Below are 24308 nucleotides of genomic sequence, written 5' to 3'. Positions count from 1 at the left end.
TTGTTTGCTTAAGCTCATATTGAAATATGTCTTCATTTTGAATTGCTAAGTCATTTTGAGCACAAGTGGGGTGCAACACATCTCAGTTAAATGTCCTGCCATTCACAAAAATGATATTGGCCTAGTAACGAAAGAAAGTCGCAGAGGAGTCACTCCTTTGCCCAGATAAACCAATTTGGCCTCAGGATCCTTCTCAATGCAGTGTTCCACACAGCCACTGCTAAGCTATTGAATTTGACACGGGAAAGAAAATTACATTCTACCCTTACTCTAAACCATTATCAAATAGTGAACAAAATAGATTTTGGCTGCAGGATTTAGAGCTGCATTGCTGGGAAGTAAGTGGCAGATAGTCTGAATGATAATTGGGAGTTGTCTCTCTCAGGCAGAGCAGTACTCAATATTGCTTAGTTAAATTTTCCTGCTTTTTGGCGGAGTACTTGGCTGACCAGAATAAAGGCCAGCTCACCGCATGAGTCAAGGAAGCTCAGTCCACAAAGAAATAAAGACAAACAGCATCCCCCTGGAGTTGTGCAAAATGGTAGCCCTGCCCAGAACACAGACAGCATTTTTCCAGCTTCTCCTGTAACTAGCTGGGGCTAGGTTTCTAAGATGTGTCAAGCAGCATGTGAGTGGAAGGTCTGTGTGGGACTTCTGCAAAGGGTTCTTAAAATAAACAGTTGTACTTCTTATTTTCCTTTCCTCCTTCCTGCTGGGTAGAATACTGAGGTAATGGGTGGAGATTTAGCAGCCACTGGGGCTATAAGGTAGCTCCCGTATGCTGAGGATAGCAGAATAAGAAAATAGAAGATGCCTGAGTGTTTGTGGAGCCATTAGCCAAGTCCTGGCTTGCTGACTTCTGAATTTTGTTTATATGAGAGAAAAACAAAATGTCAATCTTGTTAAAATCTTGCCATTCTGGATTGTCTGATCTTTGTACCTTCAGTCTTTATGGCTATATTTTCCTTAGCTTGTTCCTCTTAGAAAGCTTGTCTTTCTCTAATGGCTAACTCTGTGCAGAATCAGGGGCAGGCAACGGGACCAGTCTGGTCCTTTGCTACCCTCACCTTAGGTCTCTTCCAGTCCACCCGCGTGTGGTCCCGAGCGTCGCTGTTCTTCCACTGCTGCATGATCTTGGCTGGGATGGTGTCTGTGTAGTTGACCAATTGGAAACCTGTCACATTGGCTCCACTTTCCTTGAATTTGTTTAAGTCAATGTCCATGAAACCCTGTGTGGGGAGGAGGGGGAAGAAGTCAGAACACATTGCATGGATATATCCATTTAACCATGTTACAGAATCACAGGATTTTCTGTCCTGTTCCACATGGTGGAACTGACTTAATAAAAAGACAGTTGTGCCTCCCTTCCTTCTGAAGTCAGTTATCGCTTAGTTTGTGCATGAAGTTAGCAGAGTGGTTGAGTGCTTGCTCAGGAGCTAGTGGTACCTGAGTTGAAGTGCTGGCTTCTTGGTTCACAGCCATTAGAGATACTATGTTACCTGACCATTACCTGATGGTTTCCTATGAGAATAATGGAGGTTAGGAGGTTGGGGAGAAAAAAGCAATGCAGTGACGCATATCAAGTGCATGGTGAAGACTGAGTGATTAATAAGTAGTGGCTGGTATTGCCATAGAGACTAGATCTCTACTCAGTGGGGCCTGATCAACTTTTAACATCCATAAAAGATTCTTTATTGAGAATGAACTTTTTCTCCCCATTTGGTGAAATTTATTTAAACTCAGGAAGCCTTCAACTTAAAAAGAGACCTTGTATTTGTATAATATATCCCATAATGTACAGCACTTTCATATCTGTGGCCTCATTTCACTTTATGATTTTACAAGGTAGACATTTTATGTCTATTTGCCAAATATAGAAAGTGAAATGGAGTAGGAGAATTGACTTGCACAGTCATTCAACAAGTTAGCAGCAGAGAGGGGACCAGAACTAAGGTCTTCTGAAGACATCTGCTCTCTCCCTCATTCATCCTTCAACAAACATTTTGAGACCCTATCAAATACTATTCCAATAGTGAATAAAACAAATTCCTTCTCTTGTGAAGCTTACATTCTGATGGGAAAGACAGGAGATAAACAAGTAAATATGTAGCATGGTATAAACAGTATTGTCTAGTAGAGTATGCTGTGCAGTAGCAGTGAGTCCTATGGCAGAAGATACAGCTGGCCAAGAGGATGGGGAGAGGAGGGTGATGTCATGCTTTGGCCAGGATGAGCCTCCCTGAAGAGGTGGTGTTGGCACAGGGACACGATTGAAGAGAAACCTTGTGAGTGAGATATGGGGACACGTGGGGAAGGACATTCTGAGCAGAGACTCAGAGGTGGGAGGACATTTGGCATGTCCCAGAAACAGTAAGGAGGTCGGCATGGCTGTGGCCCTGTGAGTGAGAGCGAGGGAGGGCGTGAAATGCAGTCAGGGTGGCAGCCGAGGCTGGCTCACGTGGAGACTCTTGATAGCATGGGTTTCTTCTTGGGTATTACTGGTGGCCCACTGCAGGAATTTGAGCTGGGATCATAACGTCAGTGCCCTTTGGGCTCCCAGGCTTGGGAAAACTGCCAAATCCTGATGAATGAAGTGGGAGAATGAACGGGGAAGCAGTTTGATGGATGGAGGGTGGGGAGAGCCCTGGACTGGCAGCCAAGAGCCCTGGGTGCCAGTCCCAGCCCTGCCTGTCCAAGTCTCTTTAATTTCTCCCTGATTTTACCCAGTTTCATTATTTAAAAGATCTCTCCATAAACAACTTCATGACCCAGTGCCTTTAAATTTCTGTGACTCTTTAGTATTTGTATTTTCCAAACAAAGCAAGTTCAGTCCCGCTCAGGGCCCTCGCCTAGCGAGTCCTGAAGTGTGCGTTTCTTGGATGGACCCATTTGCATCTCTGGATCTCAGTGCAGTCTCTTCAGAGAGGTCTCCCCTGACCCCTCATGCAAAAATTCAATTCTCGTCCTGTGGTAGATGCTGCTGGTGCCCTGCTCATTTCCACTGTCCTTCACACACTGATATTCCACTTAATGGACTGACTACATGTACCTATTACTTCACCCATGGGTAAAGTAAACTAGATGTGTCAGGGAGGTAATATGCCCAGAGAGAGTTTGCAGATAAATACTTCAGAATCCTCTCCCCTGGGTGGAATATACCTAAGCTGTGTTCTACACCATGTCTAAAGTTCCCTAATGAATTGAGCTCCTGTACCCCATAGGGGTAAGTGCCTTGATTATGAGCCTTGAATGGTCATCTCTTCCCTGCTTCACTTCCCTAATTCCTGTCATTGTTTCCAGGATTGGCACTGAAAGGAACTACTTGTACTTGAATTCTTGTCTTAAGACTTGCTTTTGGGAGAACTCAGTCAAGGCACAACCAACACTCAGTCCACTCGGGTAGCTCCTGGAGAGTTTCTCCAGAGCACTTATGATCCTTTGAGGTTATTTCCTTCACTCATTTGTTCCCTTATCTTTTCTCCTCCCATTGGAATGTCAGCTCTATGAAGGCAGGGACCTTTTCTGTTTGGTTCACTAATGTCCCAGAATCCAGCACCTAGAACAATGCCTGGTACAGAGTAGATGCTTATTAGATACTTGCTGAGTGAATGAATATAAGCCAGTGACTGTCCTCAAGCAAGAACAATACTGACTAGCCATGGGAAATACGATCAGCAGGCAGCAAAGGCCAGGGGATAGTTTTCATCAGTTGGAATGAGAAGCTCAGGTTGGAAACCCCTTTTGAGAAGAACTTCCTGTAGCCACAGTTTACAGACTTTCACAGAGGCCTCCTGATTTGCACAACAGTGCTAGCAAGCTGTTACAACAGGTGAAATCAGAATTGGTTTCTTGTACCCAAAATACATTTAAAGGCATTATACTACCTATGAGCCTAGCTATCCCACCACTGGTTAAAAGCTAATGCACAGCTGAGAGGTTTCACATAATTTTTAGACTTTAAAAAGAACATTTTGTTCATAAAATAACTATTGAGAGAATGCAATGGAAATGATCTCCCGCAGTCAAATTCTGTCATTTGAAAATCTGTAACAAGCTCCCGGGCATTTCGTTCTGACTGCCCTGTCTTGAACATAATGGAGGCCAAAGGAAATGGCAGAGTTTATTCAAACATAAATGCCACCTGACTCCATCACCAGAATGTCTGACTACAAGGTTGCTGGAGTCCAACCTCAGTTACATCTCATCCAACTGATAGGACCCTCTAACTGAAATCCGTTGCTCCCTTGAGAAGGATTGGACAAAGAAAGATAGAGCATGCTCACACCAGTGATTTTAGGTGGAAGAAACAAAATTAGGGAATTACATGGGGTCAATGCACACTCACCTAATAGCTTATGTCATCCCTTCTATGGAAGATTTTATTCTGGAATGGTAATCTTGAAACTCTACAGTGTCCTTAATTACAAAGAAATGAATCTCTTATAGTTACTAAATTTGATTTCTCTGTAATGTAAGAACATGTACTTTTCCAATACAGAAAAGTATTCTTGACTATGAAGGGGAAATAAAAGTGTTAACTATTTGTCCACCAGTGAACTGGAGAATTCAACTCATTCTATTCCCCTGACCACGTTCATTAAAAAAAGGTTTAATTAAGTCACTCTAATTTTTTATTGCCATTTTTATTTTAAAAAAACCTGGTGGCATAATATTTGGTAATTAGTACATTTTTTATTTACTTCATCTATGCTATTATATAATATTTTATAAGGATGTAACATTGCTAATTATATTCTATTAAAGATTCAAACTGTAAAGTTTGATGGTCATTACTCTCTTTGAACCATTTTGCCTATTTTTATAACATTCCCCCAAATATTGAGTCTTTTGCTCTGTACACTGTGACTATTAAATAAAAATAAAGTTAATCCACAAGATGCTCCTTTTCAAGTTATTCAGTACGAGAACTCAGGTCTCCTAAACCCATTCTCCTTCCACAGTCCCTCCAGCACTGCACCAGATGCTGCTGTTCACAGAGTAACTCTGTTTCTCATCTAAAATGGGGCTTTGTGAGGAGCTGTTCAGTCAGTATGCTCCTGTCTGCTTTTTTAGCATCTTCGTGGCATTTCACACTGTCCCATGTGTGACTGATGAGTGGGTGACATGAAAAGAATGCTCTGCCTGTCATTTTCATTCAAGTGCAAATAAACTGGCTGGTGTACCGCAGGCTCTGGGGACAGAGATCCTTAACCTGAGGGACCCATCGGAATACTTAAGGGAGCTTTTTCACAATAGTCATCCCTAAGGATTGTGATGCCGGAGCCTGGAGAGGAGATTGGATATCTGTATTTGTGCAGAGCTCTGATACTAGTGGATCAAAAGCCAAGGTTCAATGTGTTAAAGTGATAAAGACAGTCATTAGAAGAACTTCAAGTAATAACATAACTAATAAACACTGAGGACAGGATGTAGAGAGTAGTATGAAACGACTCATCAGCTTTCTAATGTGGAGTCACTGATGGGATTAAAGTTGATAAAGCAAGAAACAGAGACATGGACATATTATGTAGATATATGGAGGAAATTACCACAATCATGAAACACAGGGAAGGTTTAAAATAGTTATTTCTAACTAGTGGGAGATAAGAGAGGTCAGGCATTTGCTTATTTTATACCCTTCTGTTATATACATTGAGTGAGTATACTTTCTTTTTAGTATTGTTAAAAAAAAAAGTAGATTCCCAGATAATTTTGATGTGCCTTGCTAGTTAAGAATCATCTGTTAGTCCTTGGAAAGTGGAAGAAGGTGGCAGTGGCAGAAGAGGGAAGAGAAGTCTTGTATTCATTGAATCTTTGTTATGGTCTGGTAAGGGAGCCCTGCTTAATTTGTTATCTGTTGGCCTGGAATTAACACGGGTGCTGTTAAATGCTCTACTGAAACACAGCTCCAGAAAGATTGCTCATAAGAATAACAAAAATGACAATAATGGCAAAATGCCACTTCTTATGTGTTATATAACTTTATCTAAACAACCTTTTGAAAATTATGAAGTTACTATCATTTAAAAATGAAAAAAAATTAGTCAAGAGTCACCTCTATATTTATTTTAAACATTTTTAAAGCTCATATCCTGAGACAAGTATTCTGTTATATGCTTTATATACATAATTCTATTTAGCCCCCCAAATAACCCTGGGAGATGAACATGCACAGTGGGCATAAATGGGTGAGTATTCATCCCAATTTTATGTTGAGAAGCTATGGTTCAGAGACCTCTGGAAAGTCCTCTGAGATCACACAGCAAGCAAGGATTCAACCAGTATTCCAACCCTAAAACGTGTCCTCTTCGAAGCGTGCTGCATTGCTTTGCTAGTGCAGGGACATATGAACTTAGCTTTGGGATGGTGGTTCCAGAGCGCCCCTGACAAAGAACCTTAGGCAGTGTGGCTGACACAGTTAGTAGCCCAAAACAAATGTATTACTCTGCCAAAGAGGGGCCTTCCAGCACAGCTTTCTATCTTAAAGGAACAGTTGTGGGAGGAAACACCAGGTTTCTCTTCTTGACACCAACCTCGTAAAGTTGGTTAGATATTTCCCAAGCCTCCGATATATATGCAGTCTGTTCGTGCCCACTTACCCCATATTGGTACCAGGGTCAGCAAATTTTTCCTGTAAAGGGCCAGATTGTGAATGTTTTAAGCTTTGTGGGCCATATGATTTCTGTTGTAACTATTTAATTCTTCCATTATAGCATGAAAGCAGCCATAGCCAATAGTAAATGAATGAGCATGGCTCATAATTTTTAATGTAATCTTTATATAATTTTCACATTTCAAGAAATATCATTCTTCTTTTCATTTTTCCCCAATAATTTTAACATGTAAAAACCATTCTTAACTCATGAGCCAAAAAAATCAGGTGGCTGTTGGCTTTGACCCATGGGCTATAGTTTACTGATGCCTGAAGCAAAGAGGTTGGAGATCAAATCAAACTTCTCATTGTAGAGGAAGACAAACAATCCAATTAAAAAGCAGGCAAAGGACCTGAACAGACACTTCTCCAAGGAGGACATACAGATGGCATGAAAAGCTGCTCAACATCACTAGCCATCAGCGAGATACAAATTAAAACTGCAATGAAATATCACCTCACATCTGTCAAAGTGGCCATCATCAATAAATCAACAAACAACTAGTGTTGGCAAGAATGCAAAGAAAAGGGAACCCTAGTGCACTATCGGTGGGAATGCAGTGTGATGCAGCCACTGTGGAAAGCAGTATGGAATTTGTTCAGAAAACTAAAAATGGATCTGCCTTGTGACCCAGTGACCCCACTTCTGGGAATATACCCTAAGAATCTTGAATCACCAATTCAAAAGAACCTACAATAGCCAAGTGTTGGAAACAGCCCAAGTGCCCATCAGTGGATGAGTGGATCAAAAAACTGTGGTACATTTACACAATGGAATACTACGTAGCTGGAAAAGAGAAGGAACTCCTACCTTTTGTGACAGCATGGATGGAACTGGAGAATATTATGCTAAGTGAAATAAGCCAGTTGGTGAAAGACAAATACCATATGATCTCACCTATAAGAGGAATCTAATGAACAAAATAAACTAACAAACAAAATAGAACCACAGGCATGGAAACATGGAACAGAAAGACAGTGATCAGAGGGGGTGCGGGAGGGGAGGGGTGGTGGAAAGAAGGGGAAGGGACTAGTCAAAGAACATGTGTGAATGACCCCTGGACATGGACAACGGGGTCGGAATTGACCGTGGGAGCAGGTGTGGGATGGGCAGAGGAGGGTAAAGGGGGAAAAATTGGGAGAAATGTAACAGAATAACATTAAAAATGATTTAAAAAACCCTTCTCATTGTACAGTTAGGGAAACTGAGGTCCGGAGAGGAGACTTGTGGCCTAAGGTTGTATGACTGGTTAGAAGATTAGGTGGGATTGGAATCTGTCTGCCGCCATATACTTACTGTGGGAGGCAATTCAGTGCTGACCAGCCATTTGAATAAAATGACTCAGAGTAAAAGTGTTCAATTAAGTAAACTAGTTAATACAGTTATTTCATCTATCGTTTTTCAATTATAATTTCAAAGGATTAGAATGAAAAGGCATTTCAAATAATTATGATATCCTAAAGAGATATTTAATGCTATAACTACATTAGACATGCTTTCATCTTGCTGTGAAGATTTTGAAAATGTTTTAAGGGTGATGACCAGGCTCTGGGCTATCATTATGACTATTAATTATCATGTGCACCTGAAAGCAAAAGAACTGATGTGGGCTTACTGGTTATTTAACCTTTCTGAGGCTCAGTTCTCTGCAGATACAATAGCGCCTACAGGATAGGATTGGTGTAAGAGTTAATACATTTAAGCGCTGAAGAACTGCATCTAGCATATAGTAAGTGCTTAATGAATGTTAGCAATTATTATCATCAAATTCACCATCATCATTATCAGTGGGTCAAATGAGGTCAGGTGTTAGAACTGTTTGAAAACCAGGTACTGGGTCAGGCAAGGCGCCCTAGAGAACAGGAGGCAGGCATATAGGAAGGCTTTCGAAGGATGAAAAGCTTTATCTTCAAAGCCAGCTATCCTTTTTCTCCGCAGTGCCTTCAAGGGGTCACAGCTCAGCTGTTCAGCTCTCATCATCCTGCCTGTTTGGACACTACACCCGTCAGAAGGAAGAAGGAGCATCCAGCATCGCTAAGGGAAAGGGGCCAAGAAGAAGGTTTATGAAATAAGCCCTGGGACATGGGAAAGAGCACTCCTCCATCTCATTCCCTTGAGCTCTAGAAGAGGTAAGATAAGAACAAATCAAAGAACTTGCCCTTTGTACTCTAAATGGCACAGGTTGTACCTGCTGAGTTTCCCCAAATTGCCGGATCAATTCTCAGATGACAGCTCCATAGAGAGGGTAGTCGTAAGGAAGTACAGTTAGAAAAGTCTTGTTATATTAGAAATACTCAAAGGAAATGGGGCTGATCAACCTAAAAAATAATGGAAGACTAAGATCAAGCAAAGGATGTATTTGAATCCCAGAAGGACTGTCGTGGGGAAGAGGTGGAAGATTCGTTCTCTGAGGTTCTGGGTGGCACTTCAGAACCAATGAAGGGGGAGAGGTCATGGGAGGCAGATTGTGGGTGAAATAATAGTAAAACCAACAACCATAATGCTTTACATGTATCAAGCCTCTACCCTGTAGGGGGCACTGCGCTAAATACTTTTATTTGTATTATTTCATTTAGTCCTCATAGCAATCTGGTTAAATGGGTACTATTATCATTCTCATTTTGAAAATTAGAAAATTGAGGCTCAAATAAATGGGGAGGCTCCTGCCCAATATAGCATAGCTAGTGAGGGGCAGAGATCTTTGTCTCAGCCAGTAGCAAGAGCCTGTGCTTGTTTTCTAAACCCTGTACGCTCTGCCTCATGACCAGTGGTACAGTCAATGTGATTTGCTTAGCTTTAGTTCTGCAATGAAGCACTTGGAATGGCTGGCCTGCAGCTTCAGACCAAGAGGGAATTGGCAGGTTTCCGGGAGACCAGGATGTTTGTCCTCAGCTTCTTTAATGTATGCTCTTTATTTCCATCTCTTGGAGGTCTCTAGCTTTCTCTCTCAGACTGCACTGGTCCTTCTTTTCAGCCTTAGGAGACTGGGGTCTCCTAGAGGGCAGGGACCTTGGTCCTCACAGTGTCCACAACACGGTGCCTGGAGCAGACTGACTGTTTCATTCATGCTGAGGACTGAAGGAATGGGCAACAAATAAATGTCTTTGCACACCCTTTCATGATTTTCTTTTCAGCTTCCATCCTGTCACCTCTCAGTCTCTGCTTTTGTCTTGTGGACAAAAGAGGTCTTTTCATTGACTTTCTTTGTGTAGTATATTCTGAACTAGGTCATAAATAAGATGTGTCAGGAAAAGAGTTGTAAGGGCAACCGTGGAAGTTCAGTCCTGTCTTTGAACCTCATGAGCTATTTGCCCTTAGGCAGTGGTCTCACCCACTCCTTGCATTAGTGTGTGGATCTGCAAAATAAGGGCCTAGGCTGGCTCGGTGATCTTTTAAACTCTTCTGTGGCTGCAAGCATTTTAGGGCTTACCATGCTGGGTTGGGGGAAGGCCAAAGGACAGGGTCTGAGATCCCCACCATTCTCTCTTCTTCTGAAGCAGCTCTGCCTTTTATCTGTTTTGCATACTGGGGTTCTCCCCAAGATTCTCTCTGAAAATGGAGCTTTAAACTAAAAAGTCTGGAAACTTCTGAATCAGTTCATTTCTCTCTTCGAGCTTTGACCTGCAGTTCTGCCATCACACAGGTGTGTGCACATGCATATAGACATATGTGAATTTATGGAATATTCCTGGACTGAGGACTTAGTTGTGTCCTTAATTAACCATGTCTCTGCATCACAGTCTTCACATTTTCCTATTTATTCACTTTAATCAACTGAACCTTTAATGTGTTCTCACCCTTTATAATCCCTGGTAACACACAGGCCAGTCTGGTTCCTAACAAGTCAATAAGACATTGTAGCTGTGCTTACATCAGCTAAAAACACCATCTGTCTTGGGAAAAAGCACAAGTGTTAACTTATCCAAGTACATTTGAAACCAGGGAAGCAGGTACCTGTACACTTGGATATCTGTAAACACACAGACATCACCCCCCTACCATGCACACATGTACAGGTGTCCACATCCAGGTCTCACAAACCAGTTTCTCTCAGCTGAGGGATTTAGGATAAGATGCTTGCACTTCATGGCAAGGTATCAGGGGCCCCCAAACTGAGCGGTCTGTCGATGCACAGGTGCAGAAGTGAGCTACATGGTGAATCAGTTGGTCTTCTAGAGCTTCCTTTCATCTGAACTCTCAACTAACTGGCTGCAGGCAGGGTGACACCTGGCCAGGGCCACTGCAGAGCAAGAGCCAAAGGTCAATGCAAGTTTCAGCCTAGTCTGGAGTGGGCCCTTCTTGCTGAAGCTCCTGGCAGACTTCAGACCAAAACTAACTTCCTTTTTCGTGATCAAAACCTTCCTATCCAGAGATGGTCAGGCAAAGAGTGTATAAGCCACTTTTTCTTTGGTGAAATGCCATCTTAAGCATTTATAGGGCCTGATATACAGTAGCACCTGAGTGCTTGATGAAAAATAAAAGTTCAAACATGGTAAATTCGAAACCTATTGGCAATGAGGAAAGGAATAATCTTATTAATCATTAATTCATTTAATTATTCACTCATTCATCCGTGAGTGCTCAATATTGCCAAGAACATACCAGGCAAAGGGATGCAGCAGAGAAAAAGACAGGTATGGCTTTTGTTCTCAAGTTACTTAAGGTTTAGTGACAAAGGCCAATATATTACCCAAGTAACAACAGAGCAAAAGAAGTAGACCAGGCCATGACCCTGTAGCTTAGAGACAGTTTCCCAGTAGAAGCAACGAAGCCTGAGAGAAGAGGAGGCTTTGGCTGGATGAAGAGCTCATGGAAGACTCCTCTAAGCACAAAATATGCATGCTCTGAGGTTGAGTCTGGGTGACAGGGGCAATGAGTGAGGGAATGCCTGTACACATCAGCCTGGATTCAGACCTCAGTTCTTCCACTTCATAGCTGTGTGACAGCAAGTGGGCTGCTGAACCTCTCTGTGCCTCAGTATCCTTCACTATAACATATTATTCATTTAATTGGGTTATTGTGTGGATTAACTACATTAATATATGTCAAACTTAGAACAGTGCCTGGCACATAGGAAGTACTCAACTAGAATCCCATGTCTCATGGGCTCTATGTTTCTCCTGTTACATTATCTGTATTTCTGTCTCCAAAAGAGGGACAAGTAAGGAAGTGAGGACTGAACTCTTATAGTAACACATTACCCTGACCATTTGCCAGAATTGGCTCTGAGGGTCTGTGCCTCCTGCTCCTAAGCTGGTGGTGGCAAGGGGGTTCCATGCTCTGGGAGAGCAGCTGCACCCACTGTCCTGCATATCCGAAATGGTCCCCTGACCCAGCATGGAATAGCCAAATCAGCCAAGGTGTGCACAGTTTGCAAGAGCAAAGAACAAACGTTGTATGCTTGACATTAATGGAGCAGCCTCTCGCCTTGTGATGAAGGGAGCCAATGTGGTTTGAGACTTTTGTTGTGATACCTTCAGACCACAGAGAGAGGTGGAAAAACTAGAGCCATACATTTCACATCTAGAAAGGTCCTTTTGATAATTAATTCCTTGTGAATACATGGTATCAAATCTTGAGCAAACTGAGACCCTCAAAAAATGGAATTTTTTTTTTTTTTGCAAATGTTAATGAATCAGTGGCAGAGTTAGGATGAGACCCCAGGCTTCTGCTAAACTCACTGTTTTAAAACTTGACATAAATTAACTCTTTATCTTTATCTTATGAGCTATGTATTTATATTCCCACCTATACATGAGGAAACTGAGGTATAGAGAGGTAAAGTGACTTGCCCAGGTTCACACAGCTTGTAGGTCCGAATTCAAACCTGGGTAGTTTCAGAAGGAGAAGTGTTTATTTCTCAGCTTTGCTCAATTATAATATCAGGCCTAAGAGTTGCAAAGGTTTCCCCAACTTGGGCAGTGTGGCCCAGTGGAAAATGAGCCTAGTCTTTTAGAATTTGAGATCTTCAGCCATGCAACTTTGGAAAAGTTCCTACAACAACTTGAGCCTCCTTTTTCTCATAAAATGGGAATATAACCTCCCCTTACTTTGAGGGGCACAGAAACTATCAGGGGTCCCTAGAGTAGATTATTCTAGAATATGTGGTATGAATGCAAAGAGCAGCCTAGACTTGGCCTTGCCTCATAGGATGCTTACAACACCTAGGAAGTGAGCATTTAACTTCTGAGAGACCTCAAGCAGGTCGCTTCCCTCCTCTGGGCCTTGAGTGTCCTTACTGTAATATAAGGGGCTGGGTAAGGTGAGCTCCTAGGAACCCTTGGATTCTTGAAACCACAGCAAGGGTCCACTCGTCACAGAACCACTGGCCGCATGCCTGGCAAAGTGAGTCGCATGTAGCAGATGTTCTTTAAAAAGCTACTGAATGAATGAATGAATGAATGAATGAATAAGTAAAATGACTTCTCAGGAAATAAACAGTGTTTGTACCCCTATTCCATATGAACTAAAGGTAATATATTTGTGTCTATACTAAAAAGAAAAACAGATAGCAGGAATATGAATGTAGTTACAAATACGCGAATGAGCAGGTAGAGACGGATCTAGAGGACTTCTAATCGCCTTCCTGTCTATCTGGTTCCTGCTTGCGTGACACCAGAGACGGGGAACTCATTCCCTGAGACAGCCCTTTCTCTTTTCAAAGGGTCTTGACCGTTTCCACCCTCTTCCTCCAGCTGGGCCTGGCCTGTGTCACCCTGTCATCACTTCTGGATCCATCTGCCCAGTAGAAATTCATCAGTGAACAAGGCAGACACATTCCTTCCTCCAGGTGCTTACAGAAAAACAGGGAGGAAGACATTATATAATTGTGAATCAGTTGTGGATGAAATTTAGTCTGGAAGGGAGCTAAGGGACCTCAAATATTGACATCTTCTTGTCCCCAGATATTGACATCTTCTTCCCCCTAATGATGATTATGATGGTGATGGCCATGATTATTATATTAGTAATTATGAATATTTGAGTGCTTGTTTTGCCAAATATTACTACAAGTACTTTATAATGTTTCATCTTGCTTAATTCTCATGATGCCCCAGGAGGAGGCAGGTAATATCTCATTATTCCTTTTTTTTTTTTTTAACAGATGAGGCAGTGAAAGCTCAGAGAGGGTAAGTAACTTGACTAATGTCACACAGCTAATAAGCATAAAGCCAGAATTTAAATTCAGGCCTGTTTGACCTTTTCCCAACTACTGTACCACATAACCAGAGGCTGCAGAAACTAATGGTGACTGTATGGTACTGAGATTGTGGGAAGAGAGGTGCAGAGAAGAGTGGGCAAGCTCAGCCTTGCAGAAGGCATAGACAGATTTCTTACCAGAAGGGAGCAAGGAGACTAGAGAACAGTTTCTTCTTAGGACTGATGCAGCAGAAGGGCAGCAGCATGGAGCTGAGGCTTGGATGAGATGCCACATAGACCAAAGCCTCCAACTCTTAACACTTCACAGGAGCTAATCTGCAACCACACAATGGACATGGCTAAGCACCCTGGTCCCTGAATACCCCAGGAAGACCATGGGTGACCTGACTTCACTGCCTCTCTATCAGCTGCCTTCTACACGAGAAATTATAATGATGATAAAGTACTATCGGTGTATAATGGGAAAGTTATCCACAGGAGTTTCAGTGTATTGCTGCAACTGGAGGCAAGATTTAAACTCAGTCCCCCTCCCCTGTACCTTCTGCCAACTCCCCATGCTCAGAAGTCACTTGGCACAGTAGTAAAAACTTGGACCTTGGGGTTCGATGGGCTAGGAGGAGAAGCCCAGCTCTGTCACTTTATAAACGTTATAAATTTGGAAAACTCATTAATCTCTCTGAATTTCATTTCTTCATCTGAAAAGTGGGGATGATATTTTCAACCTCAAAGGACTACTGTGAAGGTTTAACAGGTAATGCTTAAGTATTTATCTCAGTGTCTGGGATGTAGCAGTCGTTCACTGACTTGTAGCAGTTATTGTCGTTGTTGTCATTATTGTTGTTGTTGTTAGGGATTCAAGTGGCTTAGCGTCAGGTTAGCCTGGTTGTCTTGTTCTTACACCCACATCACTTGGTTTTTGTCAGATTCCCAAGAGCCAGACTCCATTGACTGGGTGTCTGCCTTCCTCCTCTGCAGCTTAGTCACATAGCATCTCTGCGCCTCAGTTCTCCCATGTTTGAAATGAGGATAGTGTATTCTGTCTCGCTTGCTTCACAGCAGTATGTGTATTGTGACATTCAAAACCCAGTGGTGTAAAATGCTATAAAAATGAAGAGGTTGCCGTTATTATTGTTATTAACACCCCTGCCCCCCACCAAGGAAGCACCAAATGGTTCCCACTGAGAGATAACCAGCACCTTCAGTGTTTCTCAGACGGGTCTGATGGACCCTTTATAAATTCTCAGAGGTCTGCTAGTTCTCTGTAAGAAATATTAAATGTACTTCTTTATTTCAATATTAATAATCTGGTCATTTCTCCCAGGATTTGAGTACTCATGTTTGCAGTCCTAGTGACACCAAAACATTTAACTGTTAGCTGGCTCAGTGTTTCCCAAACTCGCTCTGCAGATGCAGTGTTGGGACCCGCAGGGCCTCTGTTTTGAGAAACACTGGTTTGGTCTAAGATTTGCTGCTGATGCACCACAATGATAGAGCTGTAATTTTGGAAGTCTCCAGCTGGTAGATGTCTGGTTTGGCCACAGCCTCTGAGCAGGGAGTGAGCACGGAGTCAGTGCTGGGGTTTGGAGGAGGATGGAGAGCCAGACTGGTTAACTGGGTCCTCCAGCAAGCTCCAGGGCCCAGAGACTTCTTTAAGAAATAATGGTATTGCTCGCCAATTTCTGTATGGTTCGAGTTCACTTTATAGACATACCCAGGCTATGAAAATATAAACATAGGTCTATCCTATCATACAAAAATATGAATACACATATAAACATAAATATAAACACACACTATGTGATGTAAAGTTGGGGAGCTTTATTGTATGAAGTAAGAATTCCCCACATATGCAGATCACTTCCAACTTTTCAAACATGGTGGCATTTGACAACATATTTGGGTCTGGTACTAGGAGCATGTAGTGCAGGGACTGTTATCCCCCATTGACAGATGAGGAAAGGAAGGACTGCAGAGTTGTCCAAGACCACACAGACAGCTAAGGGTGGTGTCTGAACCAAAGCAGGGTTTTGTGTTTGTTTTTGACTCCCTGTCCATAGAGTTCTCCCCAGCCCGTCTCCGAGCAGACCTGCAGAGCTGGGTATTCGCATCCCTCCAAAGTGACTGACTCCTTTAAAGCTAGTGCATTCCAACAGGTTCAGAAAGAACTGCAAAATAAAAAGTGAAGCTCCTTCCTTTTGTTAAGCCTTTCAAAAGCTTCCTTGGTTTCTAACTCTATAATTACAGCCTAATCAGAAACACTCTGACGGAGGGGGTCAGTTCCATGCAGCCGCAGGCTAATTATGTGGCGGAATTTCTAAAAATTATCATCTTATGAATTGCATTATTCCTCTGAAGGGGGAAGAAAAGCATACACCAAATACTCAACTAGGTTTCAAACTGAATTAATTAGTAATTTGAAGCCTAATTATCAACTAATCTTTTGGAACATGCAAGACTCTTGTATTTGGATGGTATATGCAATTTGCATCCTATTAGTTGGCAGTTGTAGGAATTGGAGAGCTCATTAGGTCAGAAAAGAAGAATGCAGATCAGAAGAAGACAGAAACCCAAGGCGCTGACTTGGTGATGCTGTGACCAAGGGGTCACCTGGCAACAGATGGAGGCTGGTGATGTAATTACCTGGACTCTTTCAGCGGCTCTGAGACCCCTGAGGTCTCAGTTGTCTTACCACGGACAGGTGACTACGTATGCCCCCACCCTCAAGCTTCCCAGGTAGCAGGTTTCCTGCATGGTCTGCATTCAGACACCCCCAGAGCAGTGGGGTGCTGCCCACTCACTGTGCTGCTGGGCCTAGCTCTGCCGCAGACTTGCTGTGTGCTCCAGGCCAAGTCACATCACCTTGTTGATGCTGTTTTCCTACAAGCAGCTGAGACTTCAGTGGACTTCCAAAGCCCCTTCTAGCACCAAGAATCTGGGATTCCAGGACTATCCAGGATTTTCTTCGTTATAAAGTAAAAAATATCATCCTTGCACATTTTTTGTTTTTGTTTTTTAGGGATGGACTCTGGACAGCCACATTCCATTTAAAATGCAAACACCCTTGAGAAAAATAACATGTTTAGCCATTAACAGTAGGCTCTAGATTAATGTATCTCAGTATGCTTTTCTGATTTCCAGTCCTGAGCCTGAAATAATTGGGACAGTTGAGGCAAGGATCAATGGACGGGGAAAGAAGAGTTAGGCAGGAATATAAGGATGGAGATCAGGCCAGAAAGAGGGAGAGGATGGTAAGGTTCAGGCAGGTGTTTGGTCCCATTTTTAGATTCTGCATTTTGACCTTTTCCATAAAATATATACACAGATCCTGTTCCTTTGTTCTACTAATGACTTTTATTCCAAACGTAAGTAAAAAATATCAATTCTTTTATTTAATTAATAATTAATATTACTCAGAGGAATATTCAACACAAAATAACATGGCTAAAACTGAATGTGATAGAATTTGTTAAAAATTAAAAGCTAAAAATCACACCTCAATGGAAACACAGAAAATTACAAAGACAAGCCAGGATAAGAAGCAAAATTTGTAGAAAAGCTACCATTATGGAAAACTTGACAATTGTTCTAATTGTCACATGGCAAAATTTATTATTGATTAAAATACTTTAATCAATATAAAAACTTGCTATCAATTTGATGGGAGATACAGCCACTTCGGAAAACAGTTTTGGAGTTCCTCAAAATGTTAAACATAGAGTTACCATATAACCCAGCATTTCTGCGTCTAGGTGTATAGAAAAGCTTGTACACAAATATTCATAACTGCATTATTCATAATAGTAAAAAAAGTCCATAAACTGATGAATAGACAAAACATGATATAGCCATTTAATGAAATATTATTTGGCAATAAAACAAAGTACTGATATATGCTGCCATATAGATGAACCTTAAAGCATTATGCTGAGTGACTGAAGCCAGTCAGAAATAGCACATATTGTGTGGTTCCATTTACATGCAAATGGTAGCGATAGAAGGCAGATTAGTGGTTGCTTAGGGCAGGGAGAGTTTGGCAGGGAGTGGGAGTGACAGCTACTGGGTACTAAGTTCTTTTGGGGGTGATGAAAAAGTGTTAAAATCAGATTCTGTTGATGGTTTCACAGTCTGTGAATGTATTAAAAAAACATTAAATTGTGTATTTTAAATGAACAAACTGCATGATATATAAATTACATCTCAATAAAGCTCTTTAAAAAAGGGCTAAAGGCAAAAAAAAATCACATTTAACTTTGGAAAAAAACAGCTGGAAGAATTACACTTCATGATAAAAAAGGTAGACAGGCAAAGCATGACCCAGGAGAAATAAAGTTGCCAGAAATAATGTCTGCAAAAGAAAACTCAAAAGGACACATGTTACTAGGTAAAATTTAATATGTACAAAAAATTTGATAAATTGAGTCTGCATGTCATAAAAAGTAATTGCACCCCATGAAAAGGCCTACAAGACATTAAAATGAAAACAAATATTTTAAGAAAGACATCTATGCCATGTAGAAAAGTAAATAAAAACTAAATTGAAATAATATTGTTCATGCTGAAAAACTGTTTCTGGGTAAAGATTTGTCAATGCTAGTATAATTATGGTTTAAGTGTTTATATTTATAAACTATAAAATTATCATTTCTGGTGATTTTGTCCTTATTGCCAAGGGACAGAATCGATTAAAACTAGAATTGTGACTACTGATGAAGCCCGTTTTCGAGTTTAGAGGTTTGCTAACAGTGTGCTGTGGTTTGACAGTCAGGGATGTGGAGGGGAGATGTTAAACTTGGCACTGACCAGACATTGTCTTGCAGCTCCAAATGCCCTTTTCACCCATGCTGTTCCCACCAGCTAGGGACCCTGGTAGAAAGCTGGAGCCCCAAACATGGAAAGACCACAAGCTGAGCGCCTGCACTGTGCTGTACTCACCAGATTTGCAAGGATGTAGTGGTACCCAATGCCGTTCTTCTCCAACTTTATAATCTAAAAAAGAAAATTGCAAGGGAGGGGATTCATTAATCACATTAGCAATTAAAGCCAGAACAGCAGTAATAATAACAGGAACTAACATTAATTGAGTACTTACGACGTGGCCCTCTTACGACGTGGCCCTATCCTAAGTAATCCAGCTGCGATATTCCAACCATCCCATGATAGTGGCATTGGAGGCCCTCATTTTACAGATAGGGAATTGACCATGGAGAGGTTAAGTAAGCCCCCTCTGGTTACCCAGCTGTAAGTGGCAGATGCAGCATTTGAAATCAGTTTTGTCTGATTCCAGGGGTAGAGTGGCGTTATCATAACCCCAAGGGCGCTTCTTTCCCCTGCATGGAGATTCTTCCCTGGTGGGACTCTTAGGCTGTGTTGAATTCCCTGTCACTGTCATGACAAGGTCTGCTGCTTGAATCAGATGGGTAAATCGATGATTCCACCCCAGTTCTTGACCTTTAACTTCTTGCATGAACCATATTGAGATGCAGTTCTTTCTTCCCCCAAATTTTGTGCTTTTTCCTCTAAACCAGCTGGGTACTCAGACATTAATGGGCCACTCAACCCAGAAGCTGAAAGGGAATGTCAGAATCGTCTGGGCCAACGACTCACTGTACAGATGGGAAGTCCAGGACCAGAAAGGGAAAGTGCTTTGTCCAGATCCCACAGCAGTCTGGTGGCAGTATCAGGACAAAGACCTGAATCTGGTGAGCCTTTCCATATGATATCTGATATGGTTAGTTATGAAGAACCAGGGTCCTCAAACACTCCTCCATCTTGAATGGGCAGACTATGCCTAATCATTGAGGGCAGGAAAAATATTTATGGAAAGAACTACCCAGAGATTTGCTTGGGTAGCCAGACATACCTCTCAAGGAACAGGTAAGACGGCAGGCTTTGGTTCAGTCCTGACTCTGCCTGCAAGTTAACTTCATCTGTGTCTTTATTATCATTTTTTTAATCATTAAATTGGGATTAGTACACCCTGCTCAGTGCCTTTTCCCCTGCACTGTTGCAAGGAGACATAAAACCTGTGAGAAATATTTTGGGCTTCTTCTCTTAACTGAATAAATTGTCAAGGTTATGAAAATCCACATTCTGACATCTCCTTAATTGGATGCATGTGCACAGCGGCTCACATATTTTTTATGTAGGGAATAATTAAATGCAAGCGCACACAATGAGTACCCTGAAACAATGGTTAGATTTTGAAATTTCAGACCACGAAGCTCAGATACTATTGGGATGATAGTTTTATTAATAATTCTTCATTACTTTTTCATTTTCTTGTCAAATGGTTTGCTGCTCTTTCAACAATGAGATACCTTTATCAAAAACCTATTCAGATTCTAATAAACACAAAACAGCAAATAAAAGATATTTCGAAACCCACTGCAGTCAAGCAGTGAATAACTAATCTCTGCAAGATAAAATTACAGGTTGAAACATAGGAAACTAGCTGATAATTGATGACTTCTGACCAATGAAAATTAGCAATTTCTTATGGTTCAATCTAATACCAACCTTCCCACCCACTTACTTGTCTCCCTTCCCTCCTCGCCTACGTGCCTTTCACAAACAGTTACTAAGTGCTCACTATATACCAAGCACTGTGCTGGGGATACTGTGGGCAGTGAAACAAGCATGATGCTTGCCCTCCTGGATGTCAGTTTACTGGGAGGAGGTCCATCCTAAACAGATATAGAGAGAAATATGCACATAGGGTTACAAACTAAGAAAGTTGTTATAAAGGTAACGTACAATTTCACTTGGGAACATTGTTTCACTGACCCCATTCCTTCAAAGTTCATTTCCTCTGGATGATTTTAATTCACAGTTTTTGTGTCTGGAATGCTGTTTCCCTTCTCTCTGATTATTCATAACCTTTATGGCTGAGTTCTCATCCAACCTAACTCCGTAAAACTTTCTATGATTAATTAATCCAGTTAGCAAATATTTATTGAACATGGACTATATGCCAAGCACTAGGCTATGACCACATGAGGCAAGGTCCCCATGCCCTCACTGAGCTGAGTTGACATTTTAGTAGGGAGCCAGAAGGTAAATATATAAACAGATAAATGAACAAGATTTTAGTAGCTGAGAAGCACTATGAAGACAATGATACAGGGTGGAGTGATAGACAGCCTGGTCCTGGTCTCTCTCATCTCTAACTCATTCTGAAGTTAATGACTACATTACTGTATATATTTTGATGTCTTATATATTGATAAAGCATTATACTAATAACCCTTCTCCCTGATCATAAACTTTCACTGTCTTTACACTATTTACAGAATAAACCCCTGACAATGGCTACTTGTAGATATCCAGACCCATCTCATATTTGGGATCTTTCTTAGAGCCTTCATTCATTCTGTATTCTTTACATTCACTCAAAAAATATTTTGAAATGCCTACTAGTGCTAAGCACTGTTGAAGGCACTGAGGATGCAGCAGGGAAGAAAACAAGACAAAGATCTCTACCCCCGTTGACTAATATTCTACATGGGGGCTGGAGACAGAAACAGACAATTGGCTTTCTGCTTGGAATATGGAATCACTATGTCCCTTCTTAGGCAGAACAGTTATATCAGACTGAAAAGATCCCGATTACTGAGTGTTTTTATAGTTTAGGATGATCCCAAGACACCAGACTGCAGGTCAGGAGGTGTAAATTCTAGACTCATCATTGTCACTAACTAGTTATCTGAACGATGGCAAATCATTTGCCCAATTTGACTCTTGAGTCATCCCACCCATAAAATGTGGAGTGCAGGTGGTAAATCAAGGGATCTACAGGTCCTTTCAGCTCTTGGTCTTAATTTCCAGAATAGATGAATTTGACAATTTACAAAGTGAATATGCTATAATATACAAACAAGTTATGTCCTTACAAAATATAAGCTTGTCCTTTGGCAAAGGAGGTAGCAAAGCTGAAATGTGGCATTTTTAAGAGATTGGGCTCCGTAGGCAATCCATGCTGTGTCTGACTTTCTGCTTTTCTTCTATGTGAGCTGTGACTTCTTGGGCAAGGATAGTCCCCTGTTCCTTCATTTATATCATAAAACAGCGGGATTGATAGATGCTCTTTTACAGAATTGGTATGAGGATGAAGTGGGATATCACATGGAAAGGGCTTGGCATAGTGTCTGGTATATGGCAAGCACTCAGAAAATAGTAGCACTGACTGTTATTTCTGCTGTGGAATGATAGAGGAAAAGTCATCAGTCTACTAAGAATCCCTAATTACCATTCAGCACATTTCCCACCTTTATCTCATCTAATTTTTTATCAGCTTTGTGGAACAGGGACCTTCATTCTTATTTTATAGATGAGGCCACTTATGCCCAAAGAGGGAGTGATACAAGAAGACAGTACTAGTTGGCAATATAAACAGCAAAAATAGGCAATGCTTACATATATCACTTTCTGTGGGGCAGGCTCTATTCTGAGTGCTTTACATGTATAGAGTCTTTTACTACTCACAGGAGTCCCCATAAGGAAACTATTATTAGTATGACCATTTTACAGATCAGGAGCCTGAGATGTAGAAAGATTAAAAACTTGACCCAGTGTCACTGAGCTACTAAATACTAGAGCCGGTGTTAGTCTCAGCCACTCTGTCTCCTGGGTCTCTGCTCTTAGCCTAGATAGTCTTGTTTAACTAGAATTAAATCCCCTGACTCCAGCGCAGAGAACTCCCGTCTCAATGGAAATAAGTTTTTGCTGGTATCTCTTACCCAGAGGGGAGGTAAGACCCACACTTTGTAAAGTGGAACACAGGGTTAATGCCTTCAAGACTCGCTGACTTTCCACGTCTCTCCTGTACTGTTGCTGAGACCTCTGAGTGACTGCTAAGCTGGGGTTGAGATTCCCTGTGGAGGCAGCAGGGGTCCTGAGTGCCATTAACAAGTTTTGTCATATTGTCAAGTCCCTAAACCTACCATTTTTGATTACATAGCACTGTTCAAAAATGTTGGCAAAATCTACTTCCTTGCTAGCTCATCTGAATGCACACACATAATTTAAAAAGACAGTGGTCTACACAAAGGCCTGCTACTTCTGTGATGAGCACAGGCTTGAGTTGTGAGAACCGGAGGAACCATGGCTTAGAGAGAACTCTGGCTGGAAACCGTTGAGGTTATAGTGCCCCTTCACAGAATGTGCAGTCGATGGACTTCTCAGACACAGCAGAGTATTAAAGGAAACAGTGGAAAGGGAAGTGCCTACTGCCTCCTTAGACTCTTAAAACAGGTCAGTGGGCCAAATGAATGGGATGCCAAATACTGGATCCGTGAGTGACAGAACCCAGGAAGCTGGCTCTACAGGCTGTGTCCCTAATGTGATAGCCCTTCACAAACTCTACACTGCAGTGCAATTTGCTTTATAACCATAAAGGGGAACACTGGAAGTAAGTTTTTAGTCAACCGATCTGAGCACCATTTGAAGCCCTCTGTCAAGGCTCCCGTTGTTTGTACTATTTCATAAAATTTCAGAATTAAAGTTGGCCAATTACAGGATGTGAGAAGGAAGGCATCTGGCTTCATCTAGTCAAGAAGTCTCTTTGTAACACCCTAGGCAGCAGGGCACCCAGGTGCCTCTGGAACCATTTCCCACACCCACCCTGAGCCTTTGCAGTGCTCATTACCTGGCCTAAGATAGCATTGAGGCGTTCGGATTCACAGTCCACCACCACCAGCCGCTCCTTTTTCTTCTCCAGGTCCTGGAAGAGCATCCTGTATCCCTCTTCTGTGGTTGTTAAAATATTGACTGCTGTCACCTGCCAGTTCTTCTCGGCAGCTGTGTCTAGGACTTTCTGCAGGACGGACAAACCTGGAGGTCGGGTGAATAGGACGGAGAAGTGGCAATCAGGATACACAGGCATTTAGTAACTGCTTATTAAATGTGCCAGACTAATATCTAAACAGCGTCTAATAACTGTCAATCACATTCATGAATGTTCAGTATATCTCAGTACCTAATACTTTGCCTCTCACATAGTTGGTATTCAATGTACTGAAATCAACTACTCTATACTAATTTGTAACTAAATGATAGAGGAGCCCATTACTCAGTATTGCTTTGTTTCATCTTTGAGATGGTTTATTAGTTTTCTACTGCCACTGTAACAAATTACTACAAATTTAGTGGCTGAAAACAACATAAACACAGTATAAGATGATAAACACACATTTATCATCTTTTACTGCTGGAGGTCTGATATTTGAAATGTGTCTTCCTGGACTAAAATCAAAGTGTCAATGGGGCTGTCTTGCTTTCTAGAGATTCTAGGGGAGAAAGTTTCTTGACTCTCTAGAATCTAGAGGATGCCTGCATTTCTTGGCTTATGGCCTCTTCTGTCTTCAAAACCACAATGACTGGTCAAGTGTTTTTCACATCACACTGTGACTCTGACTCATATGCCTCCAACTTCCACATTTAAGGACCCTTGTGCTTAAATTGGGCCCAGACAAAAAATCCAGGATAATCTTTTTATTT

General features: G+C 41.6%; 1 protein-coding gene across 3 annotated transcripts in view; it reads right to left on the bottom strand.

The window, feature by feature from the left end:
* GRIA1 (glutamate ionotropic receptor AMPA type subunit 1) overlaps positions 1-24308 on the bottom strand; it is a 281186-nt gene that overhangs the window by 107767 nt on the left and 149111 nt on the right. For all 3 annotated transcript variants that reach the window (XM_090288461.1, XM_090288460.1, XM_090288462.1), the window contains exons 4-6: positions 23458-23642; positions 18747-18800; positions 1068-1229 (exon numbers count right to left, since the gene is read on the bottom strand). In XM_090288461.1, coding sequence (XP_090144587.1) covers positions 1068-1229; positions 18747-18800; positions 23458-23642 — 401 coding nt within the window. The remainder of the gene's footprint in view (positions 1-1067; positions 1230-18746; positions 18801-23457; positions 23643-24308) is intronic.

This window comes from Furipterus horrens, unplaced genomic scaffold (genome assembly GCF_987537825.1).
Source record: "Furipterus horrens unplaced genomic scaffold, mFurHor1.1.pri manual_scaffold_10, whole genome shotgun sequence".
NCBI lineage: Eukaryota > Metazoa > Chordata > Mammalia > Chiroptera > Furipteridae > Furipterus > Furipterus horrens.
The sequence above is the reverse complement of the archived record's forward strand: the minus strand, read 5'-3'. Positions and strand labels throughout refer to the sequence as shown.